The 25,939-nt window shown below is 33.7% G+C and overlaps 1 protein-coding gene and 1 pseudogene across 11 annotated transcripts in view; one reads left to right on the forward strand and one right to left on the reverse strand.

Annotated features, from left to right (window-relative positions):
- Positions 1-25,939, reverse strand: part of VPS13B (vacuolar protein sorting 13 homolog B) — a 766,991-nt gene that overhangs the window by 726,687 nt on the left and 14,365 nt on the right. For all 11 annotated transcript variants that reach the window (XM_059902238.1, XM_059902239.1, XM_059902241.1 and 8 more), the window contains exon 3: positions 24,415-24,558. In XM_059902238.1, the coding sequence (XP_059758221.1) occupies positions 24,415-24,558 (144 nt within the window). The remainder of the gene's footprint in view (positions 1-24,414; positions 24,559-25,939) is intronic.
- On the forward strand, positions 24,759-25,832 carry LOC132352076 (heterogeneous nuclear ribonucleoprotein A1-like; annotated as a pseudogene).

Raw genomic sequence — 25,939 nt, forward strand, 5'->3', positions numbered from 1 at the left:
AGCATAATTATGAAAATATTTAACACTGAAACCATCTGAAATCACATACTGTATATAGATTATAGTGATGTCATAATAAACATTCCAGCCAAAATGCACTAAAACTACTGCAGTCCAATAAATCTGGCATACACGAGATGACAAACATTTTAAAGCAAAAGAAAGAACAAGTTATTTTATTTTTAAAAAGTTATTAGCAGCAAAAAAGGGTAAAGTGCATAGACTAAATATGAGTTTTCAAATAGTTTAAAAAAAAGAACTGAATAAAGTTCCCTACAAACTACACATTTTTATCATTTAAAAGAAAAACAAACTAAATAACTTTATTTGCTTAAACAAAAATTTTAATAAACTTGAAATTTCAGTGTGCCTTAAAAATGGGCATTAATCATGGTACCCATAGGAATATGTACTATGAAACAAACATTACCAAATGTGCAAACATTTCTTTCTTAATTCTGGTTAGGAAATTATGGTTGCATATGTATTATAATTAGAAAATAATCCTTTTGATATTTTTGACTTGTTTTCATTTCAATTACATTTTAATTGCATCAATTAAGTGAGCTTCCATTCAAATCCTGCCCCAACTAAATTAAATTTAAAAAAATAAAGCAAAACAACAGTTATAATATTTACTATTAAAACGGAAATTATTTCCACCATTAGTTTGAGTTCATCATCTGCTTTTAACCAGTATGCATCACTTTGGACTATTACAAATTTTAATTCATTGAAAGCCTCTAATTTCTAATAAAAGAAACTCTGTTCTCAAAAATACCAGCTAAAATGTTTTGAGATAATTTTTAACCCCAAACACATTACAGTTATATCTTTCTGATTTAGGATACAATTTTTCCAAAATGTCTGGTAAGTAGATTTCACGGCAAAAGAATGTTGTCTCTTGGGGACCACATAGCTATTTCTGAAAATACTGCCCTTTGCTCCTCATGAAACAAGCAAGAATGTCATTTCCTTACAAAAGTTCCTAACAGAGGGAAAACATGGCAAACACTGTATGTAAACAGACCCATTACTTTCATAATGACTGATCATGGGATCATGTTACACACTTTTCACCTGAGCCCTCACAGGGCTAGTCAACTAAAACTGGAAAACCATCAGCTCCCAGATTCACAATAGTATGAATAAGGTTGAGGACAAAACTTAAAACAGGTGACTGAATCGTTCAAAGTCCTTGTTTAAAAACAAAGGTTAAAAGTAAGAAAGAGTTGAAGAAGGAGAAAACGAAAGACAGAAGAAGCCATGTGCCTTATGCTCTTCAGCCGTGTGGCACCAAACCTGGCAAGCAGAGAAGGACTAAGGTTCACCTGGAAGCTCTGGTCACCAAAAGCTCCTGAACAGAGTGTGAGGGCCTTGGAAACGAACCGCTACAAAGCCCTTGGAGACATTCACCTCTATCCCCTCCAGAAGCAGGTATAACGGCAATAGATGCAATAAAGAATCTCTAAAGGTAACTCTACTTCGGAGAGTCAGAGAGCCAAGTCAAGTCAGCAACGCAGAGGTACAACTGGAGAGTGAGCCAGAAAAAACAAAACACTACCTTTTGTGGTAAAAATGGGAATCTCTGGAACCCCTCTACCCTGACAGCAATATTAATAAACTTAATTTAGCCATAAAAAAAAAAAAAAATGCCAAGCCACTCCAGTAAAGGAGTGTATGCCCCCAACCTCTTCACACATCAGCTTAAGCCCACAGAGGAGGCTGCTTCCATCTTCTCTCCCATCAAGGGTGAGGATGAGGGACTATGATAGGCTGGGGAAGAAGAAAAGAGAGCTTATGCTCCCTTGCATTCTTTTACTTGAACCTCCCAAATGCAGGAATAGTTAACCTGACAGGCCAAAGCTTAACATACACTAAGATGTATTAGGCTACATTTTAATAATGAAAGAGATCACTGTACTAACTGTAAACACCTGTGTGATGGAGCCACTCTTCTATCCCTGAGATCCATGTTACTCAGTAACAGGACCAGAGCCATGTTCCCCAGATGATGCAATCACTAGCCATCTCTCCTCTGCCTTCTTTTCACACCCACAGCTAGCCACCTAACCCAGGATACTGCCCAGCCAGAGAACAATCAAACCATGCTGGTTAATAGCACCATATGTTAGAAAAAATTTGTTCTTCATTATTGCCTATGACACCCCTTTCCTTCATATCAGTAGGTATATATCATATTGCCAACCTCTCCTTCCCTGTTTTTAAACCACTGAATTGAAGTGGTTAGACCCACCCTTAGATTTGGAAGGTGAAATGGGCAGAAATTAAGGAAGGAGAGAACAAAAGTATATACAGAGGCATTCTGGCCTAAGCCACATTCTACCATCTAATATTTACCAAAATTCACTGCGGGGGGACTGGGTGTGTGAACCGATTAATAAAACTGCACTTTGTTTTCTTATATGTGTAACTTCCCTCAAGGAACACCTGATTTTTTTTTTTTTTAAAAAGTATGTGTCAGGCATTTTGAGAGAAAATAGGGAGTACAAATAGATGGTACCCTTATTCTGGTAGCTTTACTTTACCTACTTGAGGAACAATACTTATATGCATAAAAAGGTTAAGAGCAATTCAAGTTAGTCAGCTATTACATATGTCACACACACATCAAAAAAACAGTGAAATTTATTGAGCATTTATATGTGCCAGAACTTTAAGGAGGAGGAGGAAATTAGGGCTTAAGAGGTTCTAAGGTCAAAAAGATACGAAGTAAAAGAGCTGGGATGAATGCCCAGATACATCTGATAGAAAAGTCCCTCGCATTATTACTGATGAAAGGAAAGCAGAGAGAAAGGGAAGAAAGAAGAATGGCAGGCAGAGAGGAAAAGAGACACACAGAAAAAAAAATTTTTTTTATGGCACTTCCAATGGGTCATGTACTACTGACATTACATTCACATCGCTTAATTCTCTGAACAACTCTACGAAGTAGACACTATTCCCCATAAAAGAAGATCCCCATTTAAAGATGAGGACACGAGGCATAAAGAGATTAAATGGGTCAAAATCACACTGCTACTAAATGGCACAATCCTACCTACATTGCTCTATTGCCTCCAGATGAGAGAAGGCCAACTAAACATAGAGTACTAAGCGCCATATATTCTGAGAAGGGAGAGATCACAGTGAGCTACAGCAGTCAGGAAAACATCACAAAGGACATGGTTTGAAAAGACTGGGCCCTGCAAAAAAAAAAAAGAGGGAGGTTGAACAAAAAAAAAAAGGAGGAAAGAAGAAAGCACACATGTCACTGAAAAGAGAATAAGTAGTCCAATTTAGGTAAAATAGAGAGAAATGAAATATTAGGCTGTAAAAAGAAGCTAGAGCAAATAGTCTCTAACATGAGTATCAGTCCAAAATATTTAAGCTTTTTTCTACATACTGACAAGTCAATGAAACTTATGAGTAGGAGATTAACAAGATAAAGTACTTCAGGAAGAAGAATCTCCTGGTAATATGATGAAAAGCAAAATAAGAGATACTATTAATAGGTTTTTATAAAAGTTTAGAAATTAAATGATACAGGAAGTAGAAATGAGAATTTTTTTAAATGCTAGCACCTCAAACTCAGTGTTAAAGCAAAACTCATGAACTCCACAACAGACTCTGTTCCTTTCCCCTAACCCCCATTCCTGAAAAAACAAAAAATAAAAAAGCCCTGTCCTTTACATCCTAATTCAGTCAATGTAGCCACCATTTTCTCAGTCTCCTAAGACTCTTTATATCTGCTCTAATTTTGCAAAATGACACTATAATGAGCTTTTAAAACTTCAGGGTAGAAAGAGAGATGCTTGACCTTGAATTGTACTGGACAGACTCTAAGCTCCAGACTACCCAAAAATAACCAATTGACTTTTTTAATCTAATTTTTAAAGTAAAATAGCAGATTCAATTTTAGATATGTGGCATCTCCAGTGAAGGCACTTCACACCTATATATATGTCCACAACGGAACCAAACATCTACTAGTAAAGATCAAAATAGTAATCAGTTAGACAAAGATTTGGGACTCATTCAAATACAAGTGCTATTTGAAGTTACCATATTTCCAATAAAAAAGAAAGGTAAGGATTTATGCTTCTGAAAATATGGAAGACTAGATAACAGGAAACACTGGATGGGGGTAATGCTAACAATAAAGTAAAAAAAGAAAATTTTAGCTTGGCTCAAGGTGCAAAAACTGGCAAAGGCAGGTGGGCAATAAAGAGCACTGAAACTGGTCTATGTAAGGCAGGAGACCATTACCAGGCTCAGCACCTGAAATCAGTAATGTAGTGAAACTCCCAACTCTTCAAGGAGGCTGAAAAAAGCTACTGCCAACTACTGCCCAGAACTTCATATGAAGCTGCACTGCAAGGGAGTCAGAAGGATAAAACCTTGCAAATGAGAATTGAGACAAGTAACTCTACATCACCCCATATCAACACTGCAGGAGCCCTGAACTGCCAAGATGAGAACTGGCTCTAGACTAGAGACCAGAGGAAGTAAATGGTCTACTAGACTAGAAGGGATGAGCAAAAAAAAGGAAGGGTTGAGAAAGAAAAGATGGTAAAATAAAGACATAGTGATCTCCTATTCAAAATTACCTTACAAACCACTATGCTTTGCCAACATAGCTAAAGAAATCAATGAAATTCAGTCACAATAAAATTAATCTTCTGAAACATGCTTAAAAGATTTTAAAATAGATGTATTAAGATCCTCACAGAGAGATATGAATGAATAAATACCAAAAGACACACACACACACACACAACACATAAAGACAGTGGGGAGACTGCCCCTCCTTCAGCATGATTTATTATAGAATTATAAAAATTTAATCAACAACAAAAAAAAAAAAGAGAGAAGGAAGAGAGTCCAGAAACAGATCCAGATAGATATGAGTACTTGAAATACCATAGAAGTGGCATTATAAATCAGTGGAAAAGACAGACCACTCAAATCGTACAGGGAGAACTGGTTAGCCACATTCCCACCTCACACTACACATGAAAACACACACACAAGTACACACACACACACATATTCTAATAATTTAATTTCTAATCATTCATTATTAACTTTTTTCAGGAAGACTCCATTTATTTAAGTGCTCAAATTATTTGGTTATTACTTAAAGTATCTGGTAATTTAACACTAAATAAAGATCAACCTTTCTAAATCATAATTTTCAACATACAGATAATATAAATATACACCATAACTATACTGTCCACATTGAAAACGTCAACTCCTTCCTTAACATATATGTCTGTGGGCTCTCTAAATTTAGTAACCACCAACATACAAATTCCTATCATAATAATCAATCTAGAAAAGGCGATTTTTATTTTCTGCTTTTAATTTTAATGAAATTAAATGTCAATTTTAAAATGATCATATACTTTAAAACAGGGTAGGCAAGCTTTTTCTGTAAAAAGCCAGATATATTTTAGGCTTCAAAGCCATATAGACTCTGACCCAGCTACTCAATTCTGTCACTGCCCACTGAAACATGAAAACAGCCATAGACAGGGATTGCACTGAATCTGTAAATTGCCTTGGTTAGTATGGTCATTTTAACAATATTAATTCTTCCAAACCATGAGGACAGTATATCTTGCCATTTGTGTCATCTTTAATTTCTTTCATCAATGCCATATAGCTTTCAGAGTATAACTCTTTTACCTCCTTGGTTAGATTTATTCCTAGGTATTTTATTCCTTTTGACACGATTGTAAGTGGGTTTCTTTTCTTCATTTCTATGATAGTTCATTATTAGTCTACAGAAACAAACAGGTTTTTGTATATTAAGTTTGTAACCTGCAACTTTACTGAATTCATTTATTAGTTCTAATAACCGTTTGGTGGACTCTTTAGAATTCTTTACCTATAATATCATGTCACCTGCAAACAGTGACAGGTTTATTTCTTCCTTTCCAATTTTGATTCCGTTTATTTCTTCTTCTTGTCTGATTGCTATGGCTTGAACTTCCAATATTATGTTGAATAAAAGTGATGAGAGTGGGCATCTTTGTCTTGTTCCTGATCTTAGAGGAAATGATTTCAGCTTTTCACCACTGAGTATGGTGTTGGCTGTGGGTATGTCATATATGGTCTTTATTATGTTGAAGTACACTCCCTCTATACCCATTTTGTTGAGTGCTTTTATCATTAATGAATGTTGAATTTTGTCAAAAGTTTTTTCTGTATCTATTGAGATGATCATATGGTCTTTATTCTTCAATTTGTTAATGTGATGTGTCACACTGATGGACTTGTGGATATCAAACCATCCTTGCATCCCTGAGATAAATCCAACTTGATCATGTTGTGTGATCCTTTTAATGTATTGTTGAATTTGGTTGGCTAATATTTTGTTGGGGATTTTGCATCCACGTTCATCAGTGATACTGGGACAAAAGTTTTTTTCTGTGTGTCTTTCGGTGCAATCCCTATCAAAATACCAATAGCATTTTTCACAGAACTAGAATAAATAAATCTAAAATTTGTATGGAAACACAAAAAACCTCGAATAGCCAAAACAGTCTTGAGAGGGAAGAACAAAGCTGGAGGTATCATACTCCCTGGTTTCAAACTATACTGCAAAGCTTCAGTAATCCAAACAGTATGGTGCTGGCACAGAAAACAGACACTTAGGTCAATGGAATAGAGAGCACAGAAATAAACCCACATTTATATGGTCAATTAATCTATGGCACAGGAGGCAAGACTATAAAATCGGGAAAAGCAGGCTCTTCATCAACATCAGTAATCATCAGGGAAATGCAAATCAAAACTACAATGAGATAGCACCCCATACCTGTCAAAATGACTATCATCAAAAAGACAACAAGTAACAAGTGTTGGTGAGGATGTGGAGAAAAGGGAGTCCTTGTGCACTGTTGATGGGATTGTAAATTGGTGCAGTCACAATGTAAAACAGTATGGAGGTTCCTCAAAAAATCAAAAATAAAACTACCATATAATCTAGCAATTTCAATACTGAGTATTTGCCTGAAGCAAACAAAAACACTAATTTGAAAAGATATATGCACCCCAATATTAACTGGAGCATTATACACAATAGCCAAGATATGGAAGCAACCTAAATGTCTATCGATAGATGAATGGATAAAGAAGATGTGGTGTGTGTGTGTGTGTGTATACACACACACACACACACACACACACACAGTGGAATATTACTCAGCCATTAAAAAAAATGAAATCTTGCCACTTGCAATAACATGGATAGATCTAGAGTGTATGACACAAGTGAAATAAGTCAGACAAAGAAAACAAATACCACATGATCTCACTTAATCTAAAAAACAAAACAAAACCTAAACAGACTCATAGATACTGAGAACAAATGGGTGGTTGCCAAAGGGGAGGAAGGTGAGGGGTCGGGCAAAATGGGTGAAGGGGATTAAGAGGTACAAACCCCCAGTTATAAAATAAATAAGCCATGGGGATGTAATATGCAGCATAAAGAATATGGTCGATAGTTCTGTAATAACTTTGTATGGGGACAGATCAACACTAAACTTATAGTGATGATCATTTCCTAATGTATACAATTATCAAATCACTGAGTAGTACACCTGAAACTAACATAATGTTGTATGTCAACTATATTTCGATAAAAAATAAATAAAATAAGATAAAACAGCCACAGACAATACTTAGCTGTGTTTCAAAAAACCCTTACTTATAAAAACAGGCAGTAGGCCCATTGGCCATAGTTTCATGACTCCCACTTTAAAACATTTGCCTTAATAAAAACGTACAGGATAAACAATTATTCAACCTGAAATTGCTTTGCAACCCAGTGTTTTCATTGTTTTATAAGGCAAGAAACATCAGACCACAAATATATCTAAATTACGAGGGAATCTTATAAAATAGCCCAGGGGGAAAAGCATAAAATTTTTGCTTGGCTATAGTACTGCCAAGAAGACAAGGCATTTCTACTGTTACCCTTTTAACTAATTTCTAATGAAACAATAAAGCTTTAATAAGAGAAAGGAAAGTAATTTTCAGTAAGAAAATAGGCAGAAGAAGATTCTACAGACCCAAGGAAAAGAAAAATATAACATTTCCGAAAAAAAAAAATATATCAAAACAGCACATTCTAAACATATGCAAAAGTAAAAGTTAAAATTTGGCCAACATGATAAATAGGATCTAAAACTAACTTGGGGAAAAAGATACATAAGTGTGGGGAAAAAACTAGAAACATCTTCTAATCATATATAAATCCAAAAAAAGAGAAACCCAGGAGCATTCAGTACATAAGAAGAAAAGAATACATTTCAAGATAAATTTTCAGTAAAACACAGTAGAATTTTCTCAATGGTACTATGAATACGTCTCAATAATACTAATGAAGCCAATTGAGATTTTAAATAATTGAAGTAAAGGTTAAAAGAATTAAATTATACACTATAACAATAGTAAGAATTTTAAAATTTTATACTAGCTAAGTATTCAGATTATAATGATTCATTTCACTTTTGCTATGAAGGGGACTTTGGCCGTAGAGCTATAGTATGAATGTGCTGTTTTAAAAAAAAAAAAAAAAAGGAAAAAAACCTGAAGAGCCATGATGTTTACTATATCTCTGTTTAAATAAGAAACACTTGTTTATTTTGTAGTTGAAATCCCTTAACATCTATTCTATACTTGAATGTCCATCCATATTTACAGATACTTTAAACAATAGTTAAGAAAAGATCTAAATACTTTAACTGTTATAAGACAACAATATATTCTTATCTATTAAGAAATTAAAATTTATATATAAAATAAACTTATTTTTCAGAAAACATACTCTTTAACAGTTTAAAGTTTGGCTCATTCAAAAATAAGAAAAGAATAATAATATTTTGTTTCCTAAGGTATATCCAATCTCTTATTGGCTTTTCTTTGATGCATTGGAAAATCCTCTGTTAATCTGAACTACTTAATAGGACCCTAAATAACATTTTCCCCCTTTTTCTTGGCATTGCATTTGCATTGTAAATATTAGAAACATTTTATTTACAGTCAACAATGATAATTCCTATCTTCCCTATAAAACAAATGCAATTCAGAGGTAAATAATGGTTCTACTAAATAAGATAACTAAAGCTGAGAATGAGCTCTAACTTGGAGGGAAGTTTATATTTAGACAAGTTGAGGCAAACAGTAAAACATGCCTGAGCTAAACAGTGCAACAGTGTTGGAGGTGTGAGCCTAGCCTTCGGGAATAGTGCAACAACTAAGGAGTGCTGATCATCATCAGTACCTCTGTGTATGCAGATGTACAAAATAACCATCAACACCAAACAAGATTCACTCCTTAAAATTATTCCATTTTTGGACAATGTGGGCAAATTTAATTCTTCACCAATAAGATGGCAAATCTGAATATTATAGTATTTACAATCATCTTAAACTGGAAAACCAAAAATTAAGATTTACTAGGACTACTAACAAATAGATGACTACAGAACTTTGAAAGAATAGTTCAATTAGAGTGGTGAGGGAAGAAGCCATATTACAGTGAGTTAATGAATAAGTGGATGTTGAGTAACATGAGACAGGAAAAGACTCCATTAGGTCTAGACATGAAAAAAAAGAGCCTGGAAATAATAAAGTAGAATGAAGGTGGTAAAGGGTCAAAAGAAAGAAAGCACCTGCTATATTCAGGATACTCTGCACAATGCACAGGAGATAAAAGTTGTTAACAGTGGGAAAAGAAAGAGTCCTTGACTTCAGAATATTTATTATTTATAAAGGAGTATTTTTAAAAGCAAACAAGACGTAAGCTGTAAAATAATATTGAGAGTAACTAATTATTATGGGTACAGCAAGGCAAGAGCTTTATATTCATTGTTCATAATCACAAACATCCTATAAGATACTGTTATTCTCATTTAACAAATTAGAAAAATAAAGTTCAAAATTTTTTGACAAATAATATTAGAGAGTTTGTTAACAAAGTGTTTAAAGAGTTCATAGAAGGAAGCAATTACTTTAAGCTATTTATATTGCTCTTACTAAGATCTTTTCATCTTCTAACTGTTGGCCATCTTTCTCTCATTCCAACTCTTGCTATTATTCTCTTTTGAAAACAAAGTAGACACAGCTGCTATTAGAAAAGCCCAACCATAAGCAGATAAGCAGAAATAACCCCAAAGGTTAAATCCAGAAGTCAGAGTTTTTAAGCAAAGAAAGTAGCAAAGACTTTTTCAAACAAACAAAAGCTGAAAGAATTTGTAGATATGAAATGCACTACAAAAACTATTTCTAGAAGTTCTTTAAGCTGAAGTAAAATGCTGCTAGATTAAAACCTTTGATCTACATACAGGAATGAAGAGTCCGGAAATAACTATGTGGGTAAATACAACAGACACTTTTTGTTTTTTAATTTCTTAAAAATCAATTAATTGTTCAAAGCAATCATAACTATGATGATGATGAAGACGATGATGATGATGTAGTCCTGGGGTCCGTAACATATATATAAGAGTTATAACAACACCGGCACAAATGATGACAGGGTATAAAGAGAATCATACTGTTGTAAGCATACTAAAGGAGAATACTTACATTATCCATTTAGTATATTATTATTCGAAAGTAGACAATGATAAGTTAAGCATGCATACTGTCAACCCTAGAACAACCACGAAATAAGAAAATGAAGAGTTATAGCAAAAAGCCAATAATGAAAATAAAATGGAGTGCTAAAATATACTCAACTAATCAAAAAAAAAAGGCAGGAAAAAAGAAAAAAGGAAGAAAAATTAAATGGGACAAATAGTAAACAAATAAAAAATTAGACTTAAACCTGAACATACGGAAAATTACATAAAATGTGAATAATCTAAAACACTACAATTAATAGGCAGAAATTGTTATTCAGACTAGTAAAACCCAATTATAATCTGACTATAGAAAACTAAGAACAGATGTAGGCTCAGTACAGTTTCTAAAGATAAGATACCTTAAGTTTCAAAAAGAAAATCAAGGCAAAAATGAACCAATTCAAGAAAAAAAAAATTAGCAGCATCTAATAATCAAAACAAAAATCAGAGAACCGTTGCATTTTATGGATTAAAAGGGAACCTATAGACCTTGTGAACCAAACAGAAATAAAAAACTAGAAGTTGCAGTCTGTGTTCTTCATTATCTTTACTTCCAGATAACACATTGAGATGGCTTAATGCTAACAGGAGGAAAAAGAACTTACAACTACCAGCAAGTTGCAAAGTCTCAAACCAGCTTTTTTTTTCCCCCCCCTAGCATTCAGACATATAAATTATAGTGTCCACAGCATTGAACACTATAATTAAGGTTGTACTGGCACTTCTATTACAACCCCATATTTTCATTCATTCATAACATTCTTAGAAAGTCCTTCATGAAACTAAAAGCCTTCCTTTCTTATCTCAATCCCAATTTTTCTTCTTTCTAAGTTAGAAGACCTATGAGAGAATAAAAATACCTCTTACAGCTGAAAAAAGAAAATAAAAGTCTTCCCAAGGATAAAACAAATACAACAGAACCCCCCAAAAACATTCAGAATGGCAAACAAGAATTAAAACTTCCTTACTGTTAAAAAAAAAATTATTAAACCAAAAAAATCCACCTTACGCCAAGTTTGGTTTTCACGTGGCACAAATTTCAAGCTTATACATGACATGATAAAAGATTCTACAGTTTAAATATATATATTTTTTAAGAACTCGATCTTTATAACACATAGCTATTTTCCCAAACAGCTTAACTAAAAAGAGTGTTCTTTCTACTACTTGTGATTAGGAGGCTTTAGACAAAGGTAGAAGTTCAAGAAACCATGATTTCTTCTGTTCCTGAATTTTTAAGGCATAGAATACAGTTTGAAACACATTTACCTTCATCTTCATTCATCCACAAGTTATTTGTGGATGTTCCTGGTTTTTGGTTTTTTATTTCCTTTTCAATAATGTTTTTAAATTACTCAAGTTATTTCAGCTCAAAAACAAACCTAAATCTAAAGCAAAGTATTTTACCATCTGGTGGTTCTAAGACTACAGACAACATTTCTATGCTAAAATTACAATCATAAGCTACTCATGATATAACATTTTTTCCTTAAAACATTCAAGAGGAGAGAAAGGTTTTGTCCTCCCATTAACCACTATATCCTCATTATTTTGTACAGTACTATGGCACTCGATAACAATTTGCTGAATGAACTTTTCAACGTTTCCTTCAAATAAAGGAAAATATACTAAAATGATAATTTTGTATGTGACTTACCCACAATGAATAATGTCTCCTTCATATATTAATCTTTGGTGAGATTTAATTACTAATTATGTTAGTATATGATGAGCTTGACAGACAGGTCTTCAATTTGTAAAAAGAATCTAAGTTAACACAACAATCCATCCCAATCATCCTAAACCAAAATTTCAGAAGTCATTCTAGAACTTCCTCTCTGCGTTTTCCTCCAGAATCTGTCCCCAGCTCTATATGCCCACAGCCAATGACTTAGTTCCATCTAGGCCCCATCACTTTTCCCCTAGAATATGGCAAAATGAGCTTAACTAATTATCTGAAATCACCTCCTCCAATCTATTCCTCAACTTTGAAAAGCCTGTCAACTTCCTGTATTACAAATTCAATCAAGTTGCTTACTAGCTTAAAATAATTCAGTGGCTCCCTACTCTCAACTCTCTACACAAGGGTCCTCAAAGTTTCTGATTTCAGGACATTTCACCCTCTTAAAAATTACTGAGAGCACCAATGACCTTTTGTATAAATGGGTTACATCTACCCATATTTACCATAGGAGAAATAAAAAAGGAGAAAAAAGTTTAAATATATGCTTTTAAAAATAAGAAAACCATCACATTAACATAATTATAAACAAATTATAAAACTTTAAGTTTTTGCTTTTTATGAAAAATAGCTATATTTTCCAAAACAAAAAGAAAACTGGTAAAAAGAACGGAATTATTTTATTTTACATTTTAAAAAATCTGGCCTAATAGAAAACAGTTGGATTCTCATATTTGCTTCTGCCTTCAATCTACCACAGTGTCACACATCAGGTAGCCTCTGGAAAATTCCACTCTACACTCATAAGAGAATGATGATGAAAAAAGTAAATCATGACCTAGTGGTCTTCAGATCACACTTTGAAAACCATTGGACTACAGTAAACTTCAAACCCTCTTATAAATTGCACATAAGTTTATGATCTGAGAGACTCAGATTTGAGTCTCACTACCCACAGTGCAGCACAGAGAGACAACAAGATAAATATGAAAGATAAGGGATACAAAGGATAGACTGAGAAGTTGTAATGTGTGTAAAACAAGTTTCAGAAGGCAAAAATAGAAAGAATAAGACAGAATTAATATTCAAAGAGATAAAGATTTTTCAGAAGTTATCAAAAACATAAATCCATAGATATAGGAAACACAATAAATCTTAAAAAGGATAACAAAAAAGAAATTCACTCCTAGAGGCATGATCATGAAACTGAAGAACAGCAAAGACATTTGATAAAGATCTTAACTACAACTAAGGGAAAAAAAAGACACGTTTTACAATAAAATGGTAACACCACTAATATATAAAAATCTCAACAGCAAAAACAGAACCAATTCAAAAGTGGAGTTAATATTTTCAAAGCACTGAGAGAAAATATCCACCAACCCGATGCAACCAAATAGACTATCAATGAGAGAGACTATAATAAAGATTTTTTAGACAATGAAAATTTAATGTTTACCACTAAGAGAATCTTTTGTAATATTTTTTAAAGTACTTCATAAAGGTGGAAATTAAACCCAGAAAGAAGTGAGATGCTAAAAACAGCAAACCAAGAAAACTGATAAACAGGCAAATAAGACCAAATAAGTATTCATTACACAAAGAATAATAACAACAGCAATTAATTTGGGAGGTATAAAAGTAAAATGAAACTAAAATTCTGGATAATAACAGCATATAAGATGGAAAGAAGATAATAAGTTAAAGCCTTCTGAGATCCTCAAAACTGATTAATAGGAAGGAGTAAAGTTAGTATAACAACAATTTAAAGTTTAGGTATACACAGTAAAAATTTCACAGTAATCACTACTAAAAGGACAAAAACAGAAGTATAACTTTAAAACCAATGGAATACACAAAACTGAATCTAAAAAGCACAATCAATCCAAATAATATAGAAAAAAGGAAAATTGCATTAAAAAGGAGAGAAATATAGAAAACATAAAATAAGACAGTGAAAGCAGTCCAACTATTTAAAAGCAATGGAAAAAAATCAGAGTGAAAAGAAAACAAATGTGTCAATCTAAAAATGTTCATATATGTTGAAAGTAAAAAAAGAAAGCCAGACGTAAAAAACAAATGGGGAAAATCATAAATAAATCCCCAAAAAAGAGCTAATACTAAAAGAGGTGAAAAAAATTAAGAAAATCACCAACACCTTAATGAGAAAACAATAAGGGACACAAAACACCTCACAAAAAAGGGAAACAACTAAAATACACAGGCAAAGTTCAACTTCCATAGTAATGAGACAAATAAAAATTAAAACAACAAACCAATACTGTTCACATCATCAAATCTCAAAAATGCTTTTTTCCTTTAATATGATACACATTGTTCATAAAGATTTGGTAAAATGTACACTTCCAATCTGCTGATGGAAGAGTTAACTAATAAAACGCTTTGTAAAGCAATTTGGCAATATCTGTTCCAAAAACAAGCTTTTAAATAATCATATCCAGGAATTCTACTTCTGGAGATTTACCCTAAAGACAAAATCCTGAAAATTGAAAAATCACTGTGCACCAGTTACTACAATCAAATTTCTACTACTAAAAACTTCACATTTCTAATACTGAAAAATTATATACCCTGATACAGTCGTTCCTCAATATCTATGGGGGATTGGTTCTAGGACCCCTGTGGATAACAAACTACGTAGATATTCAAGTCCCTTATATAAAATGGTGTAGTATTTGCATATAACCTACTCACACATCCTCCCATACACTTTAAATCATCTAGATTACTTATAATACCTAATACAATGTAAATGCTATGTAAACAAATAGTTGCTGGTGCAGGGCAAATTCAAGACTTGCTTTTTGGAACTTTCTGGAATTTTTTTCCTGAGAAATGCAACAGAAAACTGAAAGTATTTGTATTTAATTTCTGATTACCTTAATTGAATTTTTTTGGTAGATTTGCCTCTATCAACAAATTTGTTTATGTGAATATTAAACTTATTCGAAGTTCTCTAGAGAGTATGGGAAAGCCAGAGGCAACATATAAATTTTGTGCAATTCATCTAAGTGGATAACTATATAAATAATGAAGAATTGAATTTTCCTATGGATTTTTATAAGGACAAAATACATTTTATACTTATACTAAGCTTGAAGTAAAGGATATTCTAGTTTACCAATATATTAATGGAAATTGAGCATCTAGACTTTATTGATAAGATAATGAAAATGGTGCTCAGAAAAATCATTCTCATCTATTACCCATGTCCATGAATGAACTGCTTACTATATTTATATAGACGCTACAGTAATCAAGACAGTGTGATTCTGAGGAACTACAAATGATTCAGGGTAGCTGAAATATGAGAGAAAAGAAAGTGATTCCAGAGGCCAGGCTGAAAAAATTGAGAAGAACTGTGAAAGCAAAAGGACGGTAGCCATTAAGAAATTTTAAACACAGTAGTATCAATCCAGTTTACATTTGAGAAATATCATGCCCAGAGGCAGTGTAAAAAAAAAGGTTTGGAGAGAAGTACCAATGAAGACTGAAAAGAAATATTCAAGAGATAATGTAACAGTAGAATCCAGAGTTGGATGAAAGTTAAGCATGTTTTCAGGGTTTCTAGTTTGGATTAAAGGTAAAAAGTGGAATTTTTCACTGAAATAGGAAATATATAAGGAGGAACAGATTTGAGGTTTAAGATAAATTCAGTTTGGAACATTCTATGCGACATGTAAGTGAAGGTCCATTTTGCTCTTGGTGTTGGAGCTCAGGGGCAAAAAAAAGAGACTGGACCCTAAAATAGCATTTTATGAATAAATAGCATATAGTGATAACTAAATCCACTAGGAATAAAATTACCCAAGGAGAGACAAGGACTAAAATAATGAAAGCCTGGGAAACTCCAATTAAAAATCTGGGATGGGTAGCAGAAATGAAGTCACAAGAGGAGCCAGAGAAAGGGTGCCAGAGAGACAGGAAAAGAATCACAGAAGCCGCAAAAGTGAAGTTTTCAGAAAGAGACCAAAAGCATCAAATATAACAACTGAGTGAGGATTAAAAAAGATAAATGAAAAGTGTCCACTGGATTTTGCAACAATGATGTTCCTAATGACCTCTGCCAAAGTGTTTACAATGGCATCATGGAGCCAGATTCAGTGAAGACGTATAAATATTAACTTGTAAATTTAAAAGGGATGGAAGAGCATATAGATTGGAAACAAACAAAACTCTCTCTACCTGTAGATGACATGATTATCTAGATAAGAAATCCCAAGAAATCTATGAAAAAAAACCTCCTGTAATTAACAAATGAAGCAAAGTTGCAGAACACAAGATCAATACACAAAAATCAACTGCATAACAATGAATAACTGGAAACCAAAATCAAAACCACAATAACATTTATAAATGCTCCAAAGAAAATAAAATATTTAGGTATAAATCTAATAAACATATATAGGATCTACATGCTGGAAAAACATAATGCTGATGAAAGACAGCAAAGAAAATCTAAATAATTGGAGAGACACTGTGCTCATGGATTGGAAGACAATATGGTGTCATAAGATGTCAATTGACAAAAGATGTCAATTCTCCCCAAACTGACCTATACATTTAAGACAATTTCTGCCAAATCCTAGCAAGATTTTTCTAAACAAGCTTATTCTAAAATTTATCTGGAAAGAAGACTATTTCAAATAGCCAGAAACAATTTTGAAGAAGAATAAAGTAGGAGGACTCATTCTTCCCAATGCTAAGCCTTACTATATAGCTACGGTAATCAAGACAGTGTGATACTGACACAAGGATAGATATATTAATCAAAGGGACAGAATAGGGAACCTAGAAACAGACTCATATAAACATGCCCAACTGATTTTTGACAAAATGGCAAAAGCAATTCAATGGAGAAGGTGCAATCTTTTCAACAAATGGTACTGAAACAAGTGAACATCCACAGGCAAAAAGATGAATTTCAAACTAAACCTCATACCTTATATTAAAATTAACTCAAAATGGATCACAGATTTAAATGTAAAACTATAAAACTTTTAGGAAAAAACACATAAGAACTTTATGATCTTCGGCTAGGCAAAGAATTCTTAGCTCTGACATTGAAACCACAATGCATAAAAGGAAAAATTAATAAACTGGACCTAATCAAAACAGAAACCTTTCACTTTGTAAAAGGCCTTGGTAAGAGCATGAAAAGACAAATTACAAATTGAAGCTATTTGCGAACCACATAACTGACAGACAGATCTTAGGTCTAGAATATATAAAGTACTCTCAAAATCAGAAAATGAGCATAAGACAAGAACAGATATTTCACTAATACATGTGGCAAATAAGCATATGAAAAGGTGTTCAACATCATTATCCATATGGAAAATGCCAATTAAAACCACAATGAGACATCACTACATACTTATCAGAATGGTTAAAATTAAAAATAATGACAATACCAAATGCTAGTGAGGATACAAAAAAAACTAGATCACTCATACACTGCTCATAGGAATGAATAGTGGGTATAGCCACTCTGGAAATTAGTTTAGCAATCATTTTTAAAAATAAAAATGAAATTACCTTGTAAAATTCCTTCTACAAGGCATAGAAATCTGTACATAAATGTTCACAGTAGCTTTCTTTGTAATACCAAAAACTAGAAACTACCAAAAGGTTGTTCAATGGGTGAATGGTTAAACAATCCATGGTATAAATATATCCATACAGTAGAATACTACTCAGTAATAAAAAGGAACAAACCACTGATACACACACCAACTTGGTTGAACTTCAAGGGATTTATATTAAGTGAAAAAAATCTATGCTCAAAATATTACATACTGTATGATTCCATTTATATTTGTTATTTTTGAAATAAAATTATATAAAATGAGGACAGGTTAGTGGTTGCCAGGGTTCAGGAGGTAGGGAAAGTGATAGTAGAGTTAAAAGGAGTAGCACAAGGAAGCCTTGTTATGGTGATATACTTTTATATCTCAATCATGGTGGCAGTGGTTTCACAAAACTACATGTGATGAAACGCAAAAAACAAAACAAAAAGGCAGCCAAACAACTGTATTTGCAAACAATATATCCGATAAAGGGTTAATACCCAAAATACACAAAGAATTTATGTAACGCAACATCAAAAACAACGAACAACCCAATTAAAAAAATAGGCAGAGGACCTGAACAGACATTTTTCCAAAGAAGATATAAAGATTGCCAACAGACACATGAAGTCTGCTCAACATCATTAATCATCAGGGGAATGAAATTATCAAAACCACAATGAGATATCACCTCACACCTCTCAGAACAGCTATTATCAAAAAGACAACAAATAACACGAGTTGGTAAGGATGTGGAGAAAAGGGAACCCTCATGTACAGTTGTTGGGAATGTTAGTTGGTACAGCCACCATGGAAAACAATAAGGAAGTTCCTCAAAAAATTAAACTACCATATGATCCAGGAATCCCACTTTTCCAAAGAAAACAAAACACTAATTTGAAAGGATATATGCACCCCTATGTTCATTGCAGCATTATTTACAACAGCCAAAATATGGAAGCAACCTAAGTGTCCATCAATAAATGAATGGAGAAAATGTAGTACATACACACATACACGAAATGAAATATTACTCAGCCATAAAAAAGAATGAAATCCTGCCACATGCAACACCATGGATGGACCTAGAGGGCATTATGCTAAATGAATAAATCAGAGAAAGACAAATACCATATGATTTCACTTATATGTGGAATTCAAAAACAAAACAAGTTAACAAATATAACAAAATTGAAACAGACACAAAGATACAGAGAACAAACAGGTGATTGCCAGAGGGGAAGGGTGTGGGAGAAAGAATGAAGAAGGTGAGGCAGATTAAGAAGTACAGATTTCCAGTTATAAAATAAATAAATCAAGGGGATATAATGTACAGCCTAGGGAACATAGGCAGTAATACTGTAACAATTTGTATGGTGACAGTAACTAGGCTTACCCTGTGATCGTTTTGTAATATACAAAAATATAGAATCACTATGTTGCCCACCTGAAACTAATATAATAAGTTAACTATACTTCAATTAAAAATAATTAAATTTTAAAAAGAAAAATACATATGAAAGTAAATATCAATCTCACTGGTAAAGGTAAATATACAGTAAATGCAGTGGATTAATTACTTATAAAGCTATGATGTGTGAAGGTTAAAAGACAAAAGTAGTAAAAATAACTATAACTACAATAATTAGTTGAGGGATACACAAGATAAAAAGATGTAAAATGTGACATCAAAAACATAACACATTGTGGGGGATAAAAATGTAGAGCTTTAGAATGCATTCAAACACATGTTGTTATCAACTTAAAATAGTCTATTATAAACATATGCTGTTATATATAAGCCTCATGGTAACCACAAAGCAAAAACCTACAGCAGATATGCAAAAGATAAAGGAAGGATTCTAAGCTTACCACTAAGACAGTCATCAAATCACAAATGAAGAGAGAAAGAAGAAAGGAACTACAAAACAGCCAGAAAACAATTAACAAAATGGCATTAAGTACCTACCTATCAATAAATACTTCAAATGTAAATGGACTACATTCTCCAATCACAAGAAATAGAGTGGTGAAAGGATAAAAAGCAAGACCTAACTATATGTTGCCTACCAGAGACTCACTTCAGATACAAGGACACAGACCAAAAGTGAAAGGATGGAAAAAGATATTCCATTCAAATAGAAACATTTAAAAGAAAGCTGGGGTAGCTATACTTATATCAAACAAAATAGACTTTGAAACAAAGATGGTAGTAAGAGAAAAAGAAGGGCATTACATAATGATAAAAGGGTCAATCCAACAAGAGGATGTAATATTTGTAAATATTTATGCACCCAATATAAAGCGATTCCCTAGGGGAAGTAAAGACGCTACTCATAATTTATAGGGAACTCTAAGTCTCATTTTTCATAGAAGGAATCTACAGACAGAATCTAGACTACGCTATCTGCTACTATCATCACCACCATCACTAACCTGTAGTAGTGCAAGTGAGGGAATCAATAATAGTACAATAAATTCCACAACCTAAGTCAGCAATTCTGAGCCCTTACTCAATGTGTGAAAAGGCAGTTGTTTTAGTCCATTTGGGCTGCTATAACAAAACACCACAGACTGGGTAGCTAATAAACAACAGAAATTTATTTCTCATAGTTCTGGAGGCTAGGAAGTCCAAGGTCAAGGTGCCAACCTGGTCTGGCGAGGGCCCTTTTTCTGGTCCACAGCCAGTGCCTTTTCATTGTATCCTCACGTGGCAGAAGTGGTTAGGGATCTCTCTGGAGCCTCTTTTAAAAGGTACTAATGGGGGCTTCCCTGGTGGCACAGTGGTTAAGAATCCGCCTGACAATGCAGGGGACACGGGTTCGAGCCCTGGTCCGGGAAGATCCCACATGCCGTGGAGCAACTAAGCCCGTACACCATAACTACTGAGCCTGCGTTCTAGAGCCCGCAAGCCACAACTACTGAGCCCATGTGCCACAACTACTGAAGCCCAAGCGCCTAGAGCCCGTGCTCCACTAGAGAAGCCACCGCAATGAGAAGCCCGCGCACCGCAACAAAGAGTAGCCCCCGCTCTCCACAACTAGAGAAAGCCCGCGCGCAGCAACGAAGACCCAACACAGCCAAAAATAAATAAATAAAATAAATAAATTTATTAAAAAATTAAAAATTTTTAAAAATAAATAAAAGGCACTAATCTCATTCATGAGGTCTCCACTCTCATGACAAGCATCTTCCCAAGGCCCCACTTCCTAATACCATCATCTCTGGGGGTTAGGACTTCAACATATGAATTTGGGGGGGACATATTCAAACCACAGCAGCAGTCAACCAGATTAATCCAGCCTCAGATAAGAGAATTAAAGTGTTAAGAAAATAAATAAATAAAAGGCCATGTAAATATTGTTAATAGCCTTAGCAAAACTTCCAATAACCAATTTCCACCGCATCAAAACATGCAAGGAAAGAGGACAGGCAAGATTGCTCTGTAACTCCAAGCATTAAAAAGCACATATTGTGTTGGCCAAAGAGTTTGTTCAGTTAATGAATACGTTGTTCAATAAAGTTCCAGGTGAAAATGAAAAATGTTTTTACTTAAAACCAAATGAACTTTTTGGCCAACCCAATACATTAACATAAAGCTTAGTTTTTTTATCTCAAGTTTTGAATGGTACTTATAGTTTTGGTTTAGGTTCAAAAGATTTTTTAAAGTTTGTTTGTTTGTTTGTTTTTATGAATAACAAGTATCACTTCTATAAAGAGCCTTACAAGTGGTTACATTTATTAGGTCAAAAGATTTTGAAAGTTTACTTTCTAGGTGGCACAAAGGCCAGAATAAATTAGTACTTTAAAAATAAATTTACTACTCTCTTTAGGTTGAAGAAGCTTTTTGCAAGACTTATTATTAACACAATGAGCAGAGAAAGCATACACAATCAAAGAATAAAAGAACTATATAGCAAGTCTTGCCCTAGTTTACAGGTGAGGCCCACAGAGGATAAACAAAAATATGCAAAAGGAGAGGAGCGCGTAGTTAAATGTAAGTTACTGGTAAGGTTTTCATTCTTGAGCCATATGCTGGGCCCACAAGTATTTATTAGATTAGACTAGAGTGGACAAAACTAGCTAAATAAACAAGTCAGACCTGGACCACTAGTGATAATGTGTCATCAATCAAATTCTGTGTCTCAAGTCCAAAAAAGAAAAAGAAAACAGTTCAAATTTACAGGATCTAAAGGTGGGTATGACTGACACAGATATGTCTCTCAGAGTAAATAGCATATTTACTAAGTGAAATATCAATATATTAAACTAATTCAGACTGGACATCAAGGTGACTTTATCTTACCTAACACAACAATTTGGTCACCTGCGCATCAAAAAAACTCTATAATTAAAAATGATCACAAAGACATGTTAAGGAAGTATACTATAACTATTATCAAAAGAGTCATAATCATTATAAATCTCTTTTTCTAAGTAGCTTTTGTGGAAATTATATAAATACCTTGCAATGCTTTTCAGTGCATTGACGAGTAAAATAAAAATCAACAAATGTTAGAATTTAATTGAACTTTACAAACTACACATGCCTTCTTATCAAGAAATTCAGCAACTGTTTTTTTATAACGACGTTTTCTGAATAAACCTCAGATTTCTAACTTTTAAATTTCATTTTATTACATTCTCATACAATATTATTTTTAACAGATTCATACCTATAACTCTAAAAGGCCACTTCATTTAACCTACCATCCCACACTAATTTTATTTAGAAAATAAGTCTTTTCTTCATTGTGCATCTATAATTTGAAATAATATAAATCAAATATGGGCTTACTCAATTTTACTAACACATACATAGTTTTTTAACTTAATTTCCTATTATACTAATCAAAGCTTAAAATAGGAAAATAAACTATTTTAAAATGTGTTTCATCTATAATGTTTTTACTAAGAAATTAATTCCAATCACTAGCATAAACTCAAGTATAACTCTCCAGGGGTGTACAATGCTGAATAATTTGTCCAAATGTCAACTGCAATTTTCAAAAATCCTTTCTACCTCAAAATTTTAAACATCTGTAAAAAGTACTTGTTTTGAGAGTGGTTTACATTCATGACACTTGACCTTTTGCTGTACACACCACAAAATTCAAGTCTCAAATACCATATAAGCAGGAAATCTGATCATTCCTGCAGTAGCCAACTGCATGGTCCAATATCAAATATTAGTTCTAGGTTACACTAAGTCATGTGTTACAAATCTTTTTCTGCAGCCTCTATAATTAGTTGTAATTTGCCTCTTTTAAAATGTGTTTCTTATGGGACATCTGGCCTTGAAACTTCCACCTTCCCATTGAAAAAACACTTAGTGTCTGGATTTTTTTTTTTTTTCACTTAATATGGAGCACTGCATGGGTGGTATAACCAAGTCCAGACTTCTTAAAAAAAAATTAAATTCCAGGAACAGATGATGATTAAGAACCATTTAAGTATTACCAAATATAAATGTAAAATAAAACTTTGTTGCACATAACTACAGATTTCTAAATCAATCTCCCAGATATTTAAAGTTCCCAAAATAAATTTTAATGAGAGTATAGCATTAGTCTACTCACTTCCAGGAACTACATTAGTTAAGTTAAATTGGATAATAAAGGTTTGGAATTAGAGATTTCACAGAAAGAAAAACAGTTGTGAGCCCAGTAGGTTCATATGACGCTCAAAGTATCTACTGCAAATAGGAAATGATTTTAGCAATTTATAAATAACCTTTACTCATTTCACAGAGATTGAAATTTAATAATACTCATCAATTCACTTGGTTCTAGAAAGACTTCCTTAAAACTGAAAATTAAACACGGGCTAAGGAAAAAGTAATAAAAATGAAAGACAGAGACACTACTTTTATACAGGATAAAAGTGGAAAAATTCATCACAATATGCTGTTGTCCAGACCTGTTTGCTGCCTAGATTAGAAAATTTTTGGTAGAAACTCCTTAAAATCACTATTATACCTTAACAAAAACACTGAAAAGAAATGTAACATGGGTCAGAGAAGAAAGAAGTCAGAAAAAAATCAGTTTCTGATGACAAAACTTCAAAGACACAGTGAAATTAGGTATGAAGGGAAATTCAATATATTTTCATCTTCTCAAAAAATAACCTGAGAATTTTCCATCTCATTTAGAAATGTCACTTTGCAAAAATTCAAAAACCTTCACCTAAAAATTGGACACAATCAGGCCCCATTTCTAGCAGATATAGGTAATAAGCAATATGTATAATCCCTATTAAGGCTATGATCAGATTAAGTAAAATGAGTATGAAAATAACCATTAGGATGTTTTATCCAAATTTAAGAAAACCCTTTTGCAATTAATTATGTTACTTTGATAGGTATGTAAAAAAAAATTAAGTGTATGAGCTAAGATTTGTTTATGTAAAACCTGACACATCCCAAAAGTTAAAAAAATATCAAATACTAATAACTATTAAAATTGGTTAACATAAACAACTAAGTTCAATAATTTCTTACCTGTATTCCATCTTTAAGTTTCAAAATACATTCCATTGTATTGATGGTAATTACCACTGGTTCTGAACCCAGTTTTGTCCATGGTACATGGATCCTCAGTTCGTGAATATGTCCACTTAAAAAAGTGAATGGTAATTTCAATTCCTTAAAACACAAAATATTAAATAAAATTTAGGAAGTGCTTAATATTTTTTTCATTCTAATATCCAAAATACTTTCTGAAAAGAAAAACAAAATTTCCAACACAAAAATATTCTGGAAATTACTTTTCATCAAAAAGCAGCATCGAGATACATTCGGTAGATTACTCCTTTCTGCCCGTGGACACCGCCAAGTAAGCATCGTTGACACCTCCCTCCTCCACTGCCATCACGTCTAAGTCAGAGTCTCCCAAAGAGCCCGAACGGCTGAGGAAGCTCTTCATCGGAGGTTTGAGCTTTGAAACAACCAATGAGAGTCTGAGGAGCCATTTTAAGCAATGGGGAACGCTCACAGATTGTGTGGTAATGAGGGATCCAAACACCAAGCACTCCAGAGGCTTCCGGTTTGTCACATATGCCACTGTGGAGGAGGTGGATGCAGCCATGAATGCAAGGCCACATGAGGTGGATGGAAGAGTTGGGGAACCAAAGAGGGCCGTCTCAAGAGAAGATTCTCAAAGACCTGGTGCCCACTTAACTATGAAAAAGATTTTTGTTGGTGGCATTAAAGAAGACACTGAAGAACATCACCTAAGAGATTATTTTGAACAGTATGGGAAAACTGAAGTGATTGAAATCATGACTGACCGAGGCAGTGGCAAAAAGAGAGGCTTTGCTTTCGTAACCTTTGATGACCATAACTCCACAGACAAGATTGTCATTCAGAAATACCACACTGTGAATGGCCACAACTGTGAAGTAAGGAAAGCCCTATCTAAGCTAGAGATGGCTAGTGCTTCATCCAGCCAAAGAGGTTGAAGTGGTTCTGGAAACTTTGGTGGTGGTCATGGAGGTGGTTTTGGTGGGAATGACAACTTTGGTTGTGGAGGAAACTTCAGTGGTCGAGGTGGCTTTGGTGGCAGTCAAGGTGGCTTTGGTGGCAGCCATGGTGGTGGTGGATATGGTGGCAGTGGGGATGGCTATAATGGATTTGGTAATGATGGAAGCAATTTTGGAGGTGGTGGAAGCTACAATGATTTTGGCAATTACAACAACCAATCTTCAAATTTTGGACCCATGAAAGGAGGAAACTTTGGAGGCAGAAGTTCTGGCCCCTGTGGTGGTGGAGGCCAATACTGTGCCGAACCACAAAACCAAGGTGGCTATGGCGGTTCCAGCAGCAGCAGGAGCTATGGCAGGGGCAGAAGGTTTTAATTACTGCCAGGAAACAAAGCTTAGCAGGAGAGGAGAGCCAGAGAAGTGACAGGGAAGCTACAGGTTACAAAAGATTTGTGAACTCAGCTAAGCACAGTGGTGGCAGGGCCTAGCTGCTACAAAGAACACATGTTTTAGACAATACTCATGTGTATGGGCAAAAAAACTCA

Source organism: Balaenoptera ricei, chromosome 17 (genome assembly GCF_028023285.1).
Source record: "Balaenoptera ricei isolate mBalRic1 chromosome 17, mBalRic1.hap2, whole genome shotgun sequence".
Taxonomy (NCBI): Eukaryota; Metazoa; Chordata; class Mammalia; order Artiodactyla; family Balaenopteridae; genus Balaenoptera; species Balaenoptera ricei.